General features: G+C 41.9%; 1 protein-coding gene across 2 annotated transcripts in view; it reads left to right on the top strand.

Moving 5' to 3' along the window:
• Positions 1–20,714, top strand: part of CDH11 (cadherin 11) — a 142,401-nt gene that overhangs the window by 89,647 nt on the left and 32,040 nt on the right. For both annotated transcript variants that reach the window (XM_036095796.2, XM_036095799.2), the window contains 4 exons: positions 10,300–10,699; positions 14,912–15,206; positions 18,044–18,163; positions 18,468–18,635. In XM_036095796.2, the coding sequence (XP_035951689.1) occupies positions 10,472–10,699; positions 14,912–15,206; positions 18,044–18,163; positions 18,468–18,635 (811 nt within the window). In that variant the 5' untranslated portion in view covers positions 10,300–10,471. The remainder of the gene's footprint in view (positions 1–10,299; positions 10,700–14,911; positions 15,207–18,043; positions 18,164–18,467; positions 18,636–20,714) is intronic.

Below are 20,714 nucleotides of genomic sequence, written 5' to 3' on the forward strand. Positions count from 1 at the left end.
TGTTCTCCACTGACAGTCCTTAAAGAGAGCTCCCAGGTCCTTATTTATGAATGTCTTTTCCGTTATAGAATATGGACTGGTTGTTTCCATAGAAGTAGTTTGCAAGGGAGGACTGCTTTTATGCTGGGTTTGGGGAGCAAGAGGGCAAGGTAGATGCTGTATAAATTATCTTCTGCTCGATGCTTTCTCTTTAATTTTTCCTCTACAGAGTGAGGACTTTAGGTTCTGTGCACTTTGTTGTTGTTGTTGTTGTTGTTTTAATTTTTCACAAGTTGCTTGTCATTTCTATATCACCCTTTTCCTATTTGTCCACTGAAGAAATAACAAGAGTGGAAGGTCTAAGGGAGGGTTTCTTCCAGTTCTGAGACTCTAGCGGTGAATAATGCAGCAGAATGCCCAAACTGGATACAGAAATGGTAACGCTGATAATACCTACACTTGGAAGACCTCAGAAACCTAGCTCAGCTCTGAAACTTTTCACGTGAGCATCAGTCCATTGGCTTCACAAGCTTAACACGTTTAAAACCAAACACATGCCCTTTATCCCCAAACCAGCCCCTCTTCTCTTGAGGCCAGGATCCGCAGCGCCATCTTCAGACTACAGCCTCATGCTCTGTCCTTCTCGGTTTGCCCGGTTCCCCAGGCCCTCCACATCTGCATGGTTTCCAGAAGGGCCCCCTTTCCTCTACCAGAGGCTTATTTTTCCTATTTAGAGCCATGTTACCTCTCTACCTGAATGACTGTAATTAATTCAGGAAGTCTCTGTTGACCACATCCCCTTCCCTCTCCAGACACTGTAGAATCCTCTACTGTGCTGTCCTAGATGGTAGCCACTAGCCACATAAGGCTAGTGAGCTCTTGAAATGTGGCTAGTCCAAACAGAGACGTGCTGTAAGTTTAAAATACACACTGGGTTTTGAAGTCTTAGGACCAAAATAAATAAATAAATAAACAACCGGGTTGTATGTGTGTAAAATATCTCAATAATTCATATATTTATTACATTTTGAAATGACACCATTTGGGGCATACTGGATTAAAGAAAATATATTGTTAAAATTAATGTACCCATTTTTTTAAACTTTTAAAAATGTGGCATCTAGATAATTTAAAATTATACATGTAACTCACATTATATTTCTTTTCGACAACACTCGTCTGCTTTATCTCATTTCCCTCATTTATTTGTGTCATCGTATTTAACAGTTCCCATTCTAAGTATTCTTTTGTTTATCTCCTCTTAATGGACAGCCTCTTAGAGGCTTCTGTAAGGTTTGCACTTTATTGCATGTTATATGTATATGGTATGTCATATCAGGGTATCCAGGGCTCAGAGTACATATTTATGTATTCTTGTTGAAGGAACAAAACTCCTCATTTATCCTCTTGATCACCTGTAGTGTGTCAGGCCATGTCAAGTTCATACAAGTTTCTCTCCCTGCATCATCTCCTTTCATTTTTTTTTTCTCTTTTTTTTTTTTTAAAGATTTTATTTATTTATTTGAGAGAGAGAGAATGAGAGACAGAGAGCATGAGAGGGAGGAGGGTCAGAGGGAGAAGCAGACTCCCTGCCGAGCAGGGAGCCCGATGCGGGACTCGATCCCGGGACTCCAGGATCATGACCTGAGCCGAAGGCAGTCGCTTAACCAACTGAGCCACCCAGGCGCCCCATCTCCTTTCATTTTAACTCTCCCTCTGAGACCAGTCCTCCTGTTTCCACATTTTCAACATGGCGGCATGGAGATTCTTGGAGGCTGGCTGAGTCATACACCTAATGAACAAGCACTAGCTCTTGAGCTCTAACCCTCTAACCCCACCTGACTGCTGAGCCCATGCTGTTAACAATTGTGTCAGAACTCCCAGTTCTCGTGCCACTTTCTCCCGTATAGCTCTGACAGCTTGGATTCCATCAATCTCTGGATCAGAGTTTTTAGTGGATTCCCATTGCCCATTAGGTGAGTTCTTATTCCTAATGCTGGGACTCAAAGCCTGTCACATTAACAGGGGTCTGCATTGCCTAGTCCCAGAGGACTCCACTGCCATTATATCTGATGTTAAGTGCAGCCTCCTGGTGTGCATGGGGCAGTCCTGCCAGCTAGGACCCAGAATTTCTAAATTAAGTGAAACCTCCATCCAGGGAAGATTGCTCTTTCTCAGCACAGCACAAACTCACAGGCTCCGGTAGACACGGAAAACCTTAATAAGCTACTGTCAGCCTCCTATTTTATGGGAAGGTGAAAGTCTCAGGAAGGAGAATTTTTTTCTAAGATTACGTGACTGTTCAATGACAGAGTCTGCTAGAACACAAGCATCTTGACTTTTGTTGTGAAAGTCTCCCTATGGCTCCAGTGTTTCTTGGATATTCAGAAATGAAGAAGGCATTTTCTATATATGAACAAATGATCTCCACAGCTATAGTACTTTACCCTTTATCAGAGGAACCACCTAACTTTTTCCTAGTGATTATTGTCTTTTACTAGGTTTGCTGTCTGTGGGTAAAAGAAAACATTCAAGTTGGCTCACTTACAGGAGACCTATTGTCATTCGATGTATGGAAACTCAGGAGCAGAAGATCAGTATGTGGGGGGTAGGGCATGGAGACAGCAGGTGGAGGGCAGTCCTTGATTGCCAAGATTTTCAGAGAATGGGGCCATGTGTTGTGCCATTTACCTGGCTTGGGGACAGAGGCCATGTTTGTTTCTGTTTGGTTACTAACTGGCTTGTCATAACCTTGATTTCACCAAATCTTTGGCCATGGAGGATGACTACTCCATCCCCCAGGGAGCCCATCACCTTCCTGTTTCAGTTCCCTCACTCACGGAGACATGGTTCCTGTTTTCTTTCATTCAAGTTCCCAAGTGGATCTTATTTACCCAGCTTGTGCTTATGAGCCAGATGACACAGGTTAAAGCAATCAGTGATCAATTTAAGATTTGGTTATTGCTGGACTAGATGCAGTTCAATCAGCCATGGCTCAAGATGAGAATGGAAGCTTCACGCGGTGGAGATTGTGGAGATAGGTGTTTACTTGGTAGAAGCTGGAGTGGGCAAGGACCAGAAGACCGGAATGATATGGTACAAATTCATCTGCAGAGATGTGCTCCCCAATTCCTCGGTGCTGTGTACATAAGTCCTGCTTGCACCAATCCCATCATACGATTATTCATCTGGGTAGATGACTGTCTCCCCATTGATCGAGTACAGTCTACATACAGATCAGAGATACACAGCAGCCTATGGATCCCTGGGGTCCAACCCAGGTCTGGCACTGTGCAAAGTTACTGCTGAATGAAGGAACTGGCAAAGAAAGAAAACTTTATAGGTATTTACTGCTCTGAGACAAAGGGAAATTTACATACAGGCCTTTGATGCCACAAATGAAGTTACATCATGTTGAGCATCTGTTTATCATTGCCATTTCTGCCCTAATTTTCCCTCAGGTATTTTAGCTCATGTAAAAAAAATTTTTTTGAAAATAAAATCTTTCTCTCTCTACACGTTCATATACACTGTTTATTCACAGTCTGAGATGACACAGCTGACTTTATCTCCTGTACGTCTTGACATATTTTATTCATCTTAATGATTAACATTTTAAAATATTACAGTGTCTTAAGGATTGAGTAGAGCACAAATAATAAGTTCTTCATTGCACACATTGTATTTAATCATCTTATTAATGGAGGTTTACTTAATTATTTGAAGAGTAAGTAAATAATCACAGAATGATTCTACATGTTTGGGGTCTGGGAACTGAAGTTGGAGTCCAATGGTACTTTGTGGCCATGAGAGCCTGATAATATAAAGGCTGGTTGTGTGTACTTTAAAAATAAATGAAATTCATATCTAACAAAGATTATTTTCAATATCGAATACAATTTTGGAGCTGAGATGATCCTTGAAGGTGGATCATGCAATCTCCTTATATCGAAGATGAGAACATGGACTCCCAGAGTTTGGGAGTCAGGTAAAGAGAAAGCATGGGTTTTGCTGTCACATAAACTTGAATTTGAATTGCAGCCTTGCTAGTGATTTAAGATGTACCCTTGGGTGATTTACTCAACCACTCTGAGCCTCACTTTCCTTGTAGATTTTGGGTGATGTTTACATAATACAAGCTGTGGTAATACGATTGTGGTAAACAAAATTAAATAATATGTACTAAGCCCTGAGTTTACTGCCCAGCACTGGAAAGATTCAGCACCTGGTCAAGGATAATCTCTCCTGTCATTACCTAATGTTATGGAGCTGTAAGTAATGGAACCAGGATTCGGACACAGGTCTGCCAACACCAGGCAGGGAGTGATCTTTTCACTTTAGAAGCTGACACTTGCGTGGTTCTCTATTTCTCTAGAAACAGAGGATCAGACTTACACTGCAGCAGTTCTAAAATTTCCACTCTCCCCTAGAGAACGTTATGGTCATTGATAAGGGGCCCTATTTGCTGCATACTTTGACATTTGAATTTAGTATTAGAGCGTGGAATAACAATGACCCTTTTGCGGTCTTTCCTGTGTGTTTTGCACCTGAGCAGAAGTGATTATTACCCCAAGCTTATGCTTTGCTCCAAGTGTAGAAATCAGGGGAGAAGAAATATGATTCAATAGTTCTTATAATACTTCCTCTCCCCATTCTCTGTGATTTCCACAGACATGGCACAATTCCTGTGATTTGATTTGAAACTAGAGACCAGCTCAGTGCTGAGTGATGAGATCTGAACGGGGAATAAAATATGCTTGAATTAATTTGCATAATAGAATCCGATTGGTTACAAAGCTGTGTTTGTTGAAGTGGAGAGCAGAGCCCCTGAGCTCCCCCACAAGGGGACACTGCACAGGCAGAATGGAGTTTTGAGTTCTGGTGTGGGCCTCGATAATATTCTTAATGTAATGATAACCTGTCTTTAACTGTAAATTAGCTCCCTGGAAATGAAAAGAACGGGTCAGCCTGTCTGATCCTTCCAGCTCTGTGGGGAGGAGAAAGCTGAAAAACCAAAGCCACTTGCTTTCTGCTCAGCGCTTTCGTCTTTCTTTCTCTACCCGATAACAATTTCCAGCAGGAGTCCAAATATACTTAAACACCCGTATATGTCATTTTCTTTTATGGAGACAAAAGCAGGCACAGCAAGAGGGTTTTATGCTCAAGGCGCAATAGCTTATGACGGGCTATCTGCTCTCAAGATAGAGGGGCAAGCCTTCCACTTAGAGCTGGTGGTTTTGCAAATCCATTTTCCTGTCATGTTATTACTCCTGTGACTTTCAACAACATTTATTTTTCCTTCCAAGCAATATGCTCCCACCATAAAATAAAGTCAGCCTATACGTTTTAGTGGAACCCCAATGCTTAGACATCCTGGCATACTGCTAGAAAGTGCTTTAATGGAAGGATTGTTGGAGAGTTGCCTCGGGGGTCTTTATTAAAACCAATTAGAACATTGATATATTTCTCTAATTATTACCAATGTCAAGGTCTTCTTAGGAGGGCCGCCTATTAATTTTCATGTGTGTTCCCTGCAAACTCTTTACCATTGAATACATCAATCAGATCTCTGGATTTTATTTTATTTTTTAAAAGATTTTTATTTATTTATTTGACAGAGAGAGACACAGCAAGAGAGGGAATACAAGCAGGGGGAGTGGGAGAGGGAGAAGCAGGCTTCCCGCCGAGCAGGGAGCCCGATGCGGGGCCTGATCCCAGGACGCCAGGACCATGACCCGAGCCGAAGGCAGACGCTTAATGCCTGAGCTACCTGGGCACCCCAGCTCTCTGGATTTTAGAAGCATTTCTTAAAAAAAAAAAAAAAAAAAAAAGAATCTCCCTGAACACATTTTTGAAACTTATACATTTAGAAATTCTGAAACAGGGCATTTAAAAATAAAAAGCAAAGATTAACTTTTGTGTAATGTGTTGTTTAAAGGCCTGGTTGTACTGTGCTGTTGATGGACTGATGTAATTACTTCCTGTTCGTCTTCACATTGGTCTCCGCTATAAAATGCTTTATCCTCCTCTTTCTGGTTTGGTTTTAGTATTTTAGTCACCACCAGTGCCACCAAAACTTAAATTATCATTTTAAGACTGTTATGTGTGTATCGAGATGTGTGTCTATATTTGCTCTGCCACCTTCTCTTAGAAAGGTACAGGATTGGGGCACCTGGGTGGCTCAGATAGTTAAGCATCTGCCTTCGGCTCGGGTCATGATCCCAGGGTCCTAGGATCGAGCCCCATGTCCAGCTCCTGGCTCAGTGGGGAGCCTGCTTCTCCCTCTGCCTCTCCCCCTGCTCGTGCTCTCTCTCTCTCTCTCTCTGTATCTCTGTGTCTCAAATGAATAAATGAAATCATTAAAAAAAAAAAAGAAAGGTACAGGATTATAGGGGATGAGGATACAGGTCTTGGAGCCAAATATCCAGTGTTCATGTCCCAGATCCTCCACTTGCTGGTTCTGTAACCATGGACAAGTTATTTAATTTTGCTATGCCTCAGACTGCTTACCTATAAAATGGGAATAGCAATAATACTATTAGTGTAGGGTTATTGTGAAAATTTGATGTCTCGACTCATGGAAAGCATTTAGAAGAGTATTAGGCAGATCATAAACCTGGATGAATATTAACTATTATTACTATTTTTATCAGTCATATTTTTAGGATATACCAAGTTCTAATGTTGGTTTACTTCTGGTGCCCTCTGGGGTACAGTATTCAGATCATAGTAACCATATCATTTCCTTATGAATTCAGACAGAAGCAAATGGCAGGAGTTGGTATTGTTCACTGATTAAGAAACAGACACCAGAGCCAGATGGCATGGGTTCAAATTCCAGCTCTGCGATTTCCCAGAAGCATAGCCTTGCACAAATTGCTTCATTTATCTGGGCCCCAGCTTCCTCATCCTTTATAATAAGAATATTGATAGTACCTATTCATAAGTTTGTTATAGAAATAAGTAGCTGAATTACTATTTGTAAAGTTATTAGAACAATAGCTAGAAAAAGCTTTTGCTCAGTGAATTTTCATTCTGAAAGTGAGTAATTTTTTAAAATTATGTCTTAAAATTCATCTTATACATACCTGAGGCTAATCATTAAAATAACATTACATATTACATATAATCGTATAAATACTTTCAAATAATGGGTCCAATGAGTTACTTTTAAAAGCAAGATGGTTTTGCTATTTCCAAGAAAAGAAAATAGATAATTTCATCTTTTCAATAATGGGCTCATTGTTTTTGGGTCATGTGGAAACTCTTAAATTCATTACTATCAAGCTAGAATTTTTTTATCAAGGGAAAAAAGTTGTCATCTAGTTTTAACACTTCTGGTGTCAGAAATAATTGTGCTTTACAGCAAAATGGCAGCCAGAAGAAAGAGGTGCAGAAATATGAACTTTAATTAAACCCTTTCTTTCAAATACACTTCACAGTTTATATGTAAGAATAAGTTATCACCATGTGAATGAACACTTAATACTTGGCATGGTGCAAAGTGGGTAGGGATCTTGTCGCACCATATGGTCTTTGCTGTTTCTTCTTGAGATTCTGTGGTGGCAGTATCAGGTTTGAACTTGAAGTATGTGGTTCAGATCATACATTCAACTTTTATTGATGGCTTGCTTTCCAAAGCACAGGCACTGGGACCTATAATCATGTACAACATATAATCCCAATCATAAAGATGCATCCAGTTTAGTAGAGGGACAGTGTATGAATCAGAAGAAATCCCCAACAGTCTGTCACTGGAGCTCCAACCATGAATATGAAACTGGAAGCCATTTGTAGAAAATGTCACCCAACGGTTTCATTTTGGGGAGAATGTACCAATACAGGAATGATGAGGTCCCATGACAAGCTACTGGCAGATTCTTGACCATATATCTGGCTTTCTGACTTAAGCCCAGCGATCTTCCTATTGCTTCACATTGACTCATTTTAGGATCTGACTCTGCCTGGGTCGCCCTCTGTGCTTTTTTTCACACAATCAGTTTGGATGGCAAGAAACAGCATTTGATGTATTATTAGCATGTCCGAGTCTGAGGATGAAGCTGTTGAATGACGACACTGTCTGTTTAATCTTTCTCTCTCTTCCACACAGCCTTTTCCATACCCTGAGATGTCTGTCTACACCAAATATTGGACTCCCTATTCCTTGAAAAGAGACTAACAGAGTACATCATAGAGTGTACTGGGGGCAGTGATGGACACCTGAACTTATCTGCACATCTGTGGCCTCCCTAGATACATTGCCATATGACAAAGGAAGCAGAAAGGCTTGGGTTGGTGAAGTCAAAGACCATCAGAAGGAAAAATGTTCTGCTCTAACAAATTAGAATTCCACCAATTCCCTTATTTTCTAGACTACTAAGACCAGACGGCTGTGGTATCCCCATGTAACTCTTATTCCTCAGTTCCTCTCTTAGAGAAAGTACCTCACCATCCTTTTTTGGGCATCTCCATCTACAAGGCACCTCCTTCTACTGAGTGAGACCTGCAGGCTTGGACTGTGACACTCTAGGAAGAGAGGAAGAGACCCAGTCTGTGCCCAGTTCCTCACCCTGTATGCAGCCCCATATGAGGGCAGCAATTCTTGTCATCCCCACGGTTCAGATGAGAACACACCTAGAGGCTCAGAATGCCTGACTGATAGGCCCAACGTCACCTATATTGTAAGATACAGAATTGGTACTCCAACCCAGTTCTCTCTGGTCTCCAAATCTAGGTACATTCCACTATGCCAAGATTCATGCTTCTTCCTTTATGCTCTCCTCCCTCCACCACCACTACATTTATACCAAATAGTTAAGAATTAAATGACTTTTTTTTCTACAATGCTCAAGAAGCTCACCAGTTTCATTTAGACCCACCAGTGCTGAAATGAAGTGTCATCCTAGTGTTACCCTCTATGCCCAAAATTCTTCTGAGATTCTCTCCCGTTGGTGATGGGCATGGTAATGGGGATTGCCTGGTTCTGGGAGCTGGAACTCTAGCTGAAGTCTGGGTGGCACACCAAGAGAAGAGGATAATTGTTTAGAAGAAATTGCAGGATGCTAAGAAAGGGGAGCAAGCAAGGGAAGTTCCATAGGGCATAATCAAGTTTCCAGCAGCAGCAAGACTCAATTTAGTGAAGAAGTCCAGGAACCCAAGGCAGAAATTAAAGACCAGAGTAACTGTAGGTTAGAAATCTACAAGGGGTGTGGAAGGCCCATCCTTATACTGATGAGTAGCTGAGTCATGGCTGGGTGCCAGGAACAAAACCTTTGGACCAGTTGGTGGGGTATGCTCTTTTATTTTGCATATCGTGGTTGGAAAAAACTTGAAAAGTATCTCTTTTAAGACTGCCAGGTTAAGGAAGGATCTTCAGGTTCTTGAGTGGGCCTTTGATCAAACAAGAGTAAATCTTATTCATTAAATCACACCATAGCATTCATTGATCCACCATGAGGACTTGATCCGTTATTTCACTGACAAGCGTTTTAGTGACCATGAGAGGTTTCTCGGGATCTGTCCCAACCTCCTTTCTCTGGCAAGGGTCCATTGCTGCCTTTCTCCTCCTTACGCCATCCAGTCATGCTGACCACTGTTGGGACATGCTGTGCTAATGAGGAGTTCTGGGGCATGCTGTTCCCTCTGCATGGTCATTCCATTCGCTCCCTTCTGATCACAGTAACTCTCACTTCAGGGTGGAGCACAGCCATCTTGCACTCAGGAAGTCTCCCATAACTGTCCCCACTCTCTGCCATGTCCACCCTTAATCCCCGTCCGTTAGATGTTCCTCTCCTGGACTCCCATGATGCCCTAAGTTTCTCTAGTATGAAAACATAACCTAGTACAATTATGATCAATAATAATAACAGATAAATATGGAGTACTTGCTGTGTACGAGACATTGTGCTAAGGGATTTAGAGGCGTTAGTCATTTAATCCCTGTGCCAACCTTGCAGTGAGTATGATTAGCATCCCCATTTCATAAATGAGCAAGCTGAGCTCAAATAGCTCTTGTCTTACCCCAAACCCGTAGTAAGGTAGTTAGTGGTAAAACGGGCACTGAGACCTTGGCGGCTGGATTCCACAGCACACACAGCACCCTCGTTCATCCTCGTATAGACCTTGAGGGTCATCTTTGTGTATGTGTTTATTCCACCGGCGCCGTGGCAAGTTGCAAGAGAGAGCAGGGACTGTTTCTTGCTCCGCCTTCCCCCAGTACCCAGAACGAAGCGCTCCTGCGGGTCCCCTGTTGATGGGGTGGGATTGAAATGAATTGGGGGCGGAGCCTGCAGCTAATCTGACCTTCCTCTCTTCCTGCAGAAGCCGACTGGGGAAGTGGGCAGCCCTGACGTGATGTGCTCAGCGAGCAGAGACATTCCATTCCAAGAGAGGTCTGCGTGACGCGTCCGGGAGGCCACCGTCGGCCAGGCCGCCACGGGGTTGGTGAAAGGGGTGACAGCCGCATTCTCCTGTGCCTACCACGTAACCAAAAATGAAGGAGCACTACTGTTTACAAGCCGCCCTGGTGTGCCTGGGTGTGCTATGCCACAGTCAGGCCTTCTCCACCGAGCGGCGGAACCACCTGCGACCCTCGTTCCACGGGCACCACGAGAAGGGCAAGGAGGGGCAGGTGCTGCAGCGCTCCAAGAGAGGCTGGGTCTGGAACCAGTTCTTCGTGATAGAGGAGTACACTGGGCCGGACCCCGTGCTCGTGGGCAGGGTAAGGCCCCTGCTCTACAGTGCTTATTTCTCCCTCTCCGCCGTCCCAGTAGTAGGATATGGCCATGGAAGAAAATTTCTAGGAGGGGGGAAAAAACACTAATGGCCCTTCAACAAGAACCATGAAATCATTGTTCAAACATCCTTTCAGCCTTTTTTTTTTTTTTCAATTCATAGACTTAATATTATACCATTAAACCCCATTTTTCATGACTGCACAATCATCTACTGAGTTGAAACCATTATTTAACCATTCTCCAGTGGAGGGCATTTCCCTGACCATGACCTACCCCCAACATGGACGCCCCTTCCTTGTGTTCTCAGAACCCTCCCTGCTCCTTATGAGAGCTTTCCTTTTCGTATTACATGTGTCTATCATATTCTCCCTCACTGGACTGGACCGGTGTCATTCTGTGTCCCGAGGTCCTGGTACTAAGCCCAGTTTTGGGGAGGCTTTTGTAAATATTTGATGAGATGGATGTGTCTTAAGAATGGGTGGGATTTTATGCGCTTTGGCTTAGGGATGGCAACATCCAGTTAGGATGATTTGAGAGTCCTAGCAAGTACTTGGACTGCATTCTCTGTGTACCCCCTCCAAAAAAGTGCAAAGTGTAGGCAGTCCAAAATACGTTAAAAAATGTATTGCCCATTATCATTTATTTTAAAATGTGCAGTCATCTTTCAGAGGATAGTGGCATTAACTACAAGGAGATAGGTGTTCACTGGCATAAGAAAGAAAGCCTACTATGCTCTGGGGAAGAGCTAGGCAAATGGTAAGCTAGGGTAAAATATTCCTGACTTCAAAGAGTTCAGAGACTAGTGGAAAAGACACACTTATCTAAGCAATTAAAACACACACACACACACAAAGAATAGGATAACGAAGAGATTCAACAGAAGCGATTATACATTTACATGGGAATGTTTGGGAAGGATGGAGGAAGGTTTCATAGAGAACATGGTAATAACTTGTGACCTGAAAGAGGACTTGGAGTTAATCCTGTGAAGGGGGAAAAGGCCAAGAGTAGATCCAAGGGGTGCTAATTTGTAAGCCTCCTATATTCCAATGAGTTATTTCAGTTGTTCTTTAACATGAGAACAGCAATGCATATTTATGTAATTGACATATTTGGAAGAGGTTCGTATTAGCATCTCAATAATGTTGTTGGGGGGGGGTTGGGAAAGTGCCTTTTCAAAGAGATGTACCAAAAGAATTTCATTCATGTAGGCTCGAAAATGGAAAGATTATACCCCAAATAGAAGTAGTCTGGGGGAGATGGGAACCCAGGGAAATAATTGGCATGTGAATTCCCTACATGAGGAGATGGGCTCTGTGCCCAGAGAGGAAGACGAGACTTCAGTCAAGGCAGGGGCTGTGCAGCTTGAACAACATGGGAAGCTGTGTGTGAATTGTTCTTAGAATACAGAACCTCAGCCTTGGGGACTTTTTCAGTGAGGAACTGTGTGTGTGTTAGGGTGTGAGACTGCAGAAGAGACAGGACTTGGAGAACCCTTTCCTTATCTCTGTGGAGCAAGCGGTTGACATGCCCACTAAAAGGGGAACGTAGGGAAAAACATGGAGAAAAAGTAAGCAGTGAGTGGCCTTTAAAATATAGGCACATGGGATTGAGTATGAGATGTCAGACTGGATGGGGGAAGAAGAAAAAAGTGGCTGGATCCTGTGGATCTTCCTTTTGAGATAATGCGGATATATAGTTCCCCATGAATAGAGGGAATAGACTAGATGACCTTTGATTTGACAACATTCAAGGTTGAGTGCTTTATGATGCTCTGAAAAGTAGAATTTGGCAAGCAATGGACTTTCAGGTTTCTTGTAGGAAACACAGTCTGTGTCATGCTGTGCTCTGCAGAGGGGGAAGCCATCAGTCTTTGGCGTTAGGAATTGGCTGTGTATGCCTCCGCAACTGGATCCCCTGATAGGATTGAATGGTTTCCCAAACTGCTTTTTGTGTGGAACCTAATAAATATCATTGTCACTTGTATAGGTCATCTTTGTTGAAGAGGGAAAAAGAAGGAATTTATATCCAACTTCCAAATCTGAAAACAAAGTACAGGAAAATAATGAGCACTATGGTTTTACCTTTTTTTTTCCAGTTATTTGGTTGATCATGAACTAGAATCTGTGTAATTCTCAAGGAACTTGGCCAAACTCACATGTAATCCATGAAAGTCCCTGGAAACTTCCCTTCTAGACGCTCCCATTAAAATAAGCATTGATTTCCTTGTTTCTCATTCACAAGACTGAGCCCCTAACTTTTGCCAGGTCTGAGACAGAGAAAATGAACAAATAAACTGTGTGGGGGGTTGGGGAGAAAGCCAGGGGAATGGCAGCAGAGATCCTGCCCTCACTGTGTAAATCAAATGAAGATTGGGGCAATTCTGTTCATCCTTTGGAGGCCATTAAGTAGCTTCATATTTTACTCCCAAACTGCCTTATTCAGGAGAAATGTATTAACTGTCATTTCATGACAATATGTAGCTGGTTATGAATAACAAGTTCTGAAAGAACTTTTTTTTTTTAATTTTCCTGAGAACCACTGTGAACTGAAATCAAAATGGTCTTCCTGATTTGTGCCTACAGGTATCCCCTTGAACTGAAATATTTGGTGCTTCTCTGAGGTGCTGCAAATCAATTAGATACTTTTTGGGAAACCGAAACAACACAAACACTTTTAAAAAGCAGTGTGTGCAACCTTGCTTTGTGATTCTGCACAAGCTCTCTGGGCCTCAGTTTCATAACAATAATAATTAAAATGGCATTAATAATAATATTAAAATGACATTTACTTATAATATCAGTATTAAAATGTCATTGATAATAAGAAAGAGCATTATTATTATCAATGCCATTTGAATAAAGCTTTTTGTTTTATACTGGGGCTTCTTACGTAGTAGGGTAGAACCAAGGGCTTTTTAGCCCTTTGACTACCCTTAAAGCCTACGGAAATGGTAAAAACAATGTCTATCTCTTCCGACAAATGGCATAATGAGGGCAGAGGAACTCAGATTAAGATGGAAGCTTCAGACATTGAGGTGACATCAAGGGAAGGTGAGGAATTCATTACTACAGGAAAATGAGAGGTGGTCTTTGGGTGAGTTCCACGTTCTGAAACAGAGCAGAATTAAGACACAGGATGGGTAGTCAGGACAACTGGATCCTGCCCTGGTCCAGCCCATTGTGTATTTAGGCAAGTACCATCATTTCTCCGGGCTTTGTCAAAGGAGGAGAAAAAAAACCTAAAGATATTTAAGGTTCTCTCTATTGTCTAAGAAGCTGCATATCTATCAACCCATCCTACCCACACGATGCCTATGATCAGAATGGGAGCTTCTTCCAGGCAGGCTGCAACCCCAGACCCTCATACCTCATGCGCCTCACAGAGGGTCTTATGGAAAGGTCTGATCCATGAATTTCTTGTAGTAACAGAAGCCTGGAAGCAACCTTAGTGTCCTTTGGAAGAGGACAGCTAGAACAAGGTGATAACATCCATCCAGTGGGTGAGGTCGATCTGTATGTACCAGTACGGAAGGCCACCTGAATTTACTTTCACAGGAAAACAGAGGTGGAGAGTGACGTGTGCACTATAGCACTTTATTGCATAAAAATAAGCTGGGACATTTATGTTCTCACTGTACAGATATTCTAGCATATGCATAAAATATATCTTAGAGGATTCACAGGAAACTGGTAACAACTGTTGTGTGTGAGCAGAGAAATTGAAGGAGCAGGAATCAGAACTGAGAAGACTTACTTATGGCATAAATGTTTGTTTTTTTATTTTTTATGTTATGTACATATTTCTTTCAAAATAAGTCTATTAATATATGTGCATATGTATCTATATTTTGTTTGGGTGATGTTTGTGTGAATATGTGCATCTATTTTGTATGTGTGCATATTCGTGAGGGAGAGCATGAATCTTAGAATTGGAAAAACTCAGGGTTCAAGTTTGAATGCTGGGTTCACTGCACCCAGCTGTGTGCCCTTGGCCAAAGCAATTATCTTCTCTAAGATTTCATTTCTTCATGTATAGAAGCAGGGGAGCGCATCTCCCTCTCACGGTGTATGCGTGGGTTTGCGTGGGTCTGCGTGAGTGTGTGTGGACACTGTCCTCCAGCAAACAGCGTGAGAGACTCTATCTCCCCAGGGCTTCCCTCACAGAATTAAAAATCTCGATTTCTCTTTTCCTAGCTTCATTCCGATATTGACTCTGGTGATGGGAACATTAAATACATTCTCTCAGGTGAAGGAGCCGGAACCATTTTTGTGATTGATGACAAGTCAGGGAACATTCATGCCACCAAGACATTGGACCGAGAGGAGAGAGCCCAGTACACGCTCATGGCACAGGCGGTGGACAGGGACACCAACCGGCCGCTGGAGCCGCCATCGGAGTTCATTGTCAAGGTCCAGGACATTAATGACAACCCTCCTGAGTTCCTGCATGAGACCTACCATGCGAACGTGCCCGAGAGGTCCAACGTGGGTGCGTAGGGCAGGGGAAACGCTCCGTCTACAGGCCTGCTGTCCCTTTTTGGGGTGGGGGCAGGGGCTTGTGCCTATTCTCCTGAATCCGGAAAGTCGAATTTATCCTGCCTCTTCTGTGGCATAATGACAAAAAAAAAATGTTATCTGTGTAGTTGAAGTTTAAAATATTTAAAATGGACCTGAGATTTTGAAACCGAAACTTATAAAACATAAGGAAGTGTGGCCGAGGGGCAAGAACACGACCGCATCCAGGGAATCCTGGCTCTGGTACTCATTAGCTATGTGACTTGGATCCGGGTCTGTCTCTCGTAGCCTCAGTGTTACTTTCTGTAAAATGGAATGACCATTTCTAGTCTTGCTGGATTAGAAGCAATATAGTTCAGTCACTAGCGCACATTGATGTCTATTGAAGTCAGAGGGATGGTAATATTTGTTGCATGTAGACATCATGCTAATTAGTGATTTCCATGGCATTATTGCACTTAATTTTTGCAATGATTCATCTTTACAGTGAGGTAGGTCCTATTTGACATATCTTGCAGATGGGAAACCCAAGCTAGAAATAGGTTAACTAATTTATCCAAGGTCATCTGAGCTATTAAGTGGCTCCAGAATATACACTTAGTCATGACACTATGTCACGATCTGTTAGAATAATTTAGAAGTAGATACGTCTTTTCATCAGGGTTAAACACACACTGCATTGTTAAAGGATATTTCTCTGAACGATTTCTTCAGATGGCCACATTTTCCTGGCAGCAACTTTTGTTTGGCTTTATAGAACACATGCAGTCGTGGGCTTTTGAGAAACATGCCTCATATTGAGAAAGGTTTGTCTTTCAGGCAGTGATCAGGGCTGTTCTGATCAGGGAATGAGTCTGGTTATATGAATCAGAAATTTTAGAGTCCGAATGGACTTAAGAATCATCTGGGCCAAACTGCCCATTTGACAGATGAGAAAAGCAAGCAGCAAGAATAGGTACCAACCTGCCCAAAAAAGTTAAAGGCAGAAGTGACCCCCAAACCCTTTCCACTTTGCATGTAGAACTTGGGATTAAAAAAAAAGTCTCTTTTTTCCTCCTCCAGATAAAGTCAGGCTCTTCTCACATTTTATGAAGGTCAGGCTTCATTTCTTGATTCTCTTCCCTGGCCATGACCGGTACTTTAGTCTCTCAGTATTTGCCTTGGGATTTTAATGAGAAAAAAGCGGACATGAACCAAATCGTTAAATAGGGGACAGGAGCATCAGCAACTGAGCCAGAAGGAAAGGCCTGTCATCCAAATGAATACTCCAGAGGAATTTACGTTGTCCCCACCTCAAGGAGCCCCGTGATGCTTCAGGCTAGCACCCAGACCTTCTGTCACGGCTTATAAGAGTAGAGTCTCTTGTCACAGTACTGGGGCTGTGCCCCTCACCAGCCAGCGGAACCTGGGCAACTTGTCACATCTTGCTCAGTTTTCATTTTGTCATCTATAAAGTGAGGATAATGTAAACTGTGATGAGGGTTAAGTAACATAGATGTAAAATACAAGGAGTCGTAATGGATTTAGTGGAGTTCCAGAAGCAAATGAAGCATAGAAATTTAATAATTTCCTCAGCTCAACCACAATGGTAGAGAATAGAGCCTATTCTCCTTTAGAAACCCCTACCACCTAGAATAGAGCCTGATTGTATGGGAAGAGCTCGAGAAGAGTCACTTGCATGAAATAATGAATTACAGAAAAGTAATTAGAAAAAAGCAAGATTGACTTTTATACCATATAAAAATTACAATTGTAAATTAAAGGGTTGACGGAGGCTATGTAAAAGGGCTCCCTTGCCCCCCCCACAGAACCTTGCCCCCCTGCCAAAAATGTCACCGAGAGACCGTGGGTTTGGTTGGTTGCTGGATGGGGGTTAGACTCCTGACTCTGGCAATAATCCACTTTGCAAAATAGATGGCAAAAGTTCCTACCCCTCACACCCAATTTCTCAAAATGCAGTTGATGTAAAAATGAGGAGCTGAGGGAGGCTGGGGGAACCCACAGAACGTGCCCGAAACAGTGCCTGGCTCAGAGGCACTAAATGCTGTTTCGCTTCCTCCGGCACCGCACCCCGTTCTGTAGTCCAGCACTCTGTGCCCTCAAGTCCTTGTGACCATCAGGGAAGAGAGGCTCTGCCAGGAGAAACGGAATCCCACCTTCCTTCATTTCCCTGGTTTCCTCTCCTTCGGACCCACCGATGTCTACGGGTGGTTTCTGTTAAATGACTACCAGACCCGTTAGAGGTGGGAAGAAGCAATTTTCATGTCACCGGGGAACAACATTCTGTACAATATTTATAGCCATAAGTTAATTAAAATGTAGTATTAGGAGCTATTTTATTACATGCAAAGCAACAATAAAATGATGTATTTATTGCTCTGCTACAGATGCTAGACTGCTCTCTGTCCTTTTACGAAAAGCAATTCATCATTAATTATCCTTTATTATACTCTTCGGGAGGATTTTTATTTAATTATTTGATATCTTGAACATTTCAATTGCATGGGTCTTAGAATGTTTTTGCAGTAATGTTCATAGTATTATTTTAACTACTAAGCATAGCACAATGTATTAGGAATTCAGAAAGTTCATTTTTAAGCCAAGGGAGGTTTTTTTTTTTTAAGGAAGGAAAGAGTGAAGGAAGAAAAAGAGGAAGAGAGGAAGATTTTACATCTCAAACCCAGAAAAGCAAGCATGTTACGCAATTGTGGGGCTTTTCTTAGTTTTTAATTTTAAGATGGAACTTTGTAAATTAGAATATAATTCAAAAAGCCGAGAGGGTGTTGCTAATGAATTTATTTCGTTTTTAAGGGACATCGGTCATCCAGGTGACCGCTTCAGATGCCGATGATCCTACCTATGGAAACAGCGCCAAGTTAGTATACAGCATCCTGGAAGGACAGCCCTACTTTTCAGTAGAAGCACAGACAGGTAGCGTGCAATGTCATTGTGATCCCTGAGAATAATGAGGTTATTACTTGCAGTTACAATGCAACATATAAAGCACATACAATTTTAATGCTATATTAATAATTATGACAATCTGCTGAGAAAGACATCTATCTATAGAGTGTTCCAGGTATGGCTGCTTTTTATTATAATTAGCATGTTGAAGTGACTCTTCTGTAAGGGCAGGTTCTATTTTATTCCTCTTTGCTTCCCCTGTGCCTAGAACTTTTTTGTTTTAATGTTGTTATCAATGAATATGTGTGATGTTTCCCTCCTGCCTATCCAGGTATCATCAGAACAGCCCTTCCCAACATGGACAGGGAAGCCAAGGAGGAGTACCACGTGGTGATCCAGGCCAAGGACATGGGTGGACACATGGGTGGACTCTCAGGGACAACCAAAGTGACGATCACACTGACCGATGTCAATGACAATCCACCAAAGTTTCCGCAGAGTAAGTAGGTGGGCTTGGTTTTCACATTTTAATGGGGCCACAGCCAGCCCTTCTCTGACCCGTTCCTGCTTTACTCAGCTTTCAAGAAGAAAGCTAGAAGAAGGGTGTCTCTTTATCATTCATGCAAAAAATGAAAACCAAAACAATACAACAGCTACCGAAAAAAGTGAAGGTGGAATACAGGTAGTAGAAGGAAAAGGAAACCTAAAAAGTTCTATGACCCTGGAAACAGAAAATCTATTTTGCTAGGTATTTCACTAGATACTGGTGACACAATCTAGTAATTAATTAACCTCTCTCTGTCTCAGTGTTCTCATTTCTAATCTGGAGGTAATAGTACCTGAGTAAGTTGTCTTGCTTTAAAATAGACTGCCCAAAACCTTTGTGGTTTAAAACAATAATAATTACTTATTTTTGTCACAAGTCTGTAATTTGGGCAAAACTTGGAGGAGACCCCTTATCTTTGTTTCCATAGCATCAAGTGAGGATGGCTTGACTGAGGCTGGAGGATCCATTTCCAAGAATGCTCACTTACATGGCTGATGAATTGGTGTTGGCTCTTGGTTTCTCTCCATGTGGGGCTCACCAAGGAATGGCTCGGATAGGTTCTGAAAGTGAGAGCCCCAAGAATATCAAGCAGAAACTGTACTGTCTCTTATGACCTAACTTCAGAAATCACATCACATCATCTCCACTGTAGTCATAAGACTGCCCAAATTTAAGGAGAGTTCTTGTAGACCAGGTTTCTCAATGGAAAGACTGTCAAAGTCATGTTGAAGGAAAAGCATGTGGGATGGGAGATATGGCTTTGGCCAGTTTTGGAGAATACAGTCTTCCGTAGATCTTAATTAATAGGATATTTTTAGAACTACATAGGCTTGTATAAAATCTTATATCTGGCGTAAGTTGTCAACAACAGTATTTTTATCTGGGGGATTGTGATCCTTATACAAAATTGATAGGATTGCTGAGGGAAATAAAAGAAGAAATGATTTTGTAAGATTATTAATCATCATAATTACAACATCTACCATCATTTAATGAATCGTAACTATTACTGAATATCTCTACAAGAGCCTACATTTTACAGGTAAAACTGGATTCTGTGAAAGGTGCAATGAGTTGCCCAAAGAATGTAGCAAAGCCACCCCAAAAAAAACAAAAAATATCCAGGTAAAAACAGGCAGAAGACAGGAATAGAAGACATACAGATGGCCAATAGACACATGAAAAGATGCTCAACATCACTTACCATCGAGGAAACGCAAATCAAAACCACAATGAACTATCCCTTTACACCTGTCAGAACGCCTAAAATGAAAAACACAAGAAACAGCAGGTACTGGTGAGGGTGTGGACAAAGGGGAACCCTCTTGCACTGTTGGTGGGAATGCAAACTGAGGCAGCCTCTGTGGAAAACAGTATGGAGTTTCCTCAAAAAGTTAAAAATAACTACCCTACGATTCAGTAACCACATTATTGGGCATTTACTCGAAATATACAAAAACACTAATTCAATGGGATACAGGCACCCCTATGTTTATAGTAGCATTATTGGCTATTACAGTAGACAAATTATGGAAGCAGCCCGAGTGTCCATCAATAGATGAATAGATCAGGAAAATGTGGCACATATATATACAATGGAATATTATTCAGCCACAAAAAGAGTGAATCTTGCCATTTGCACCAGCATGGATGAATCGAGAGAGTATAATGCTAAACGAATTAAGTCAGAGAAAGACAAATTTACCATATGATCTCACTCACGTGGAATTTAAGAAACACAACAAACTAGCAAAAGAAAAAGAGAGAGAGAAACCAAGAAACAGACTCTTAACTATAGAGAACAAATTGATGGTCACCTGAGGGGAGGTGGGTGGGGGATGGGTGAAATCGGTGATGGGGATTAAAGAGTGCACTTGTCCTATGATCACCGAGTAATGTATGGAATTGCTGAATTGCTATATTGTGCACTTGAAACTAATATAACACTGTATGTTAACTATACTGGAATTAAAATTGAAAACTTAGTCAAATTTAAAAAACAAGAATGTAGCAAAGCCAGAACTTGAACAT

Source organism: Halichoerus grypus, chromosome 15 (genome assembly GCF_964656455.1).
Source record: "Halichoerus grypus chromosome 15, mHalGry1.hap1.1, whole genome shotgun sequence".
Taxonomy (NCBI): domain Eukaryota; kingdom Metazoa; phylum Chordata; class Mammalia; order Carnivora; family Phocidae; genus Halichoerus; species Halichoerus grypus.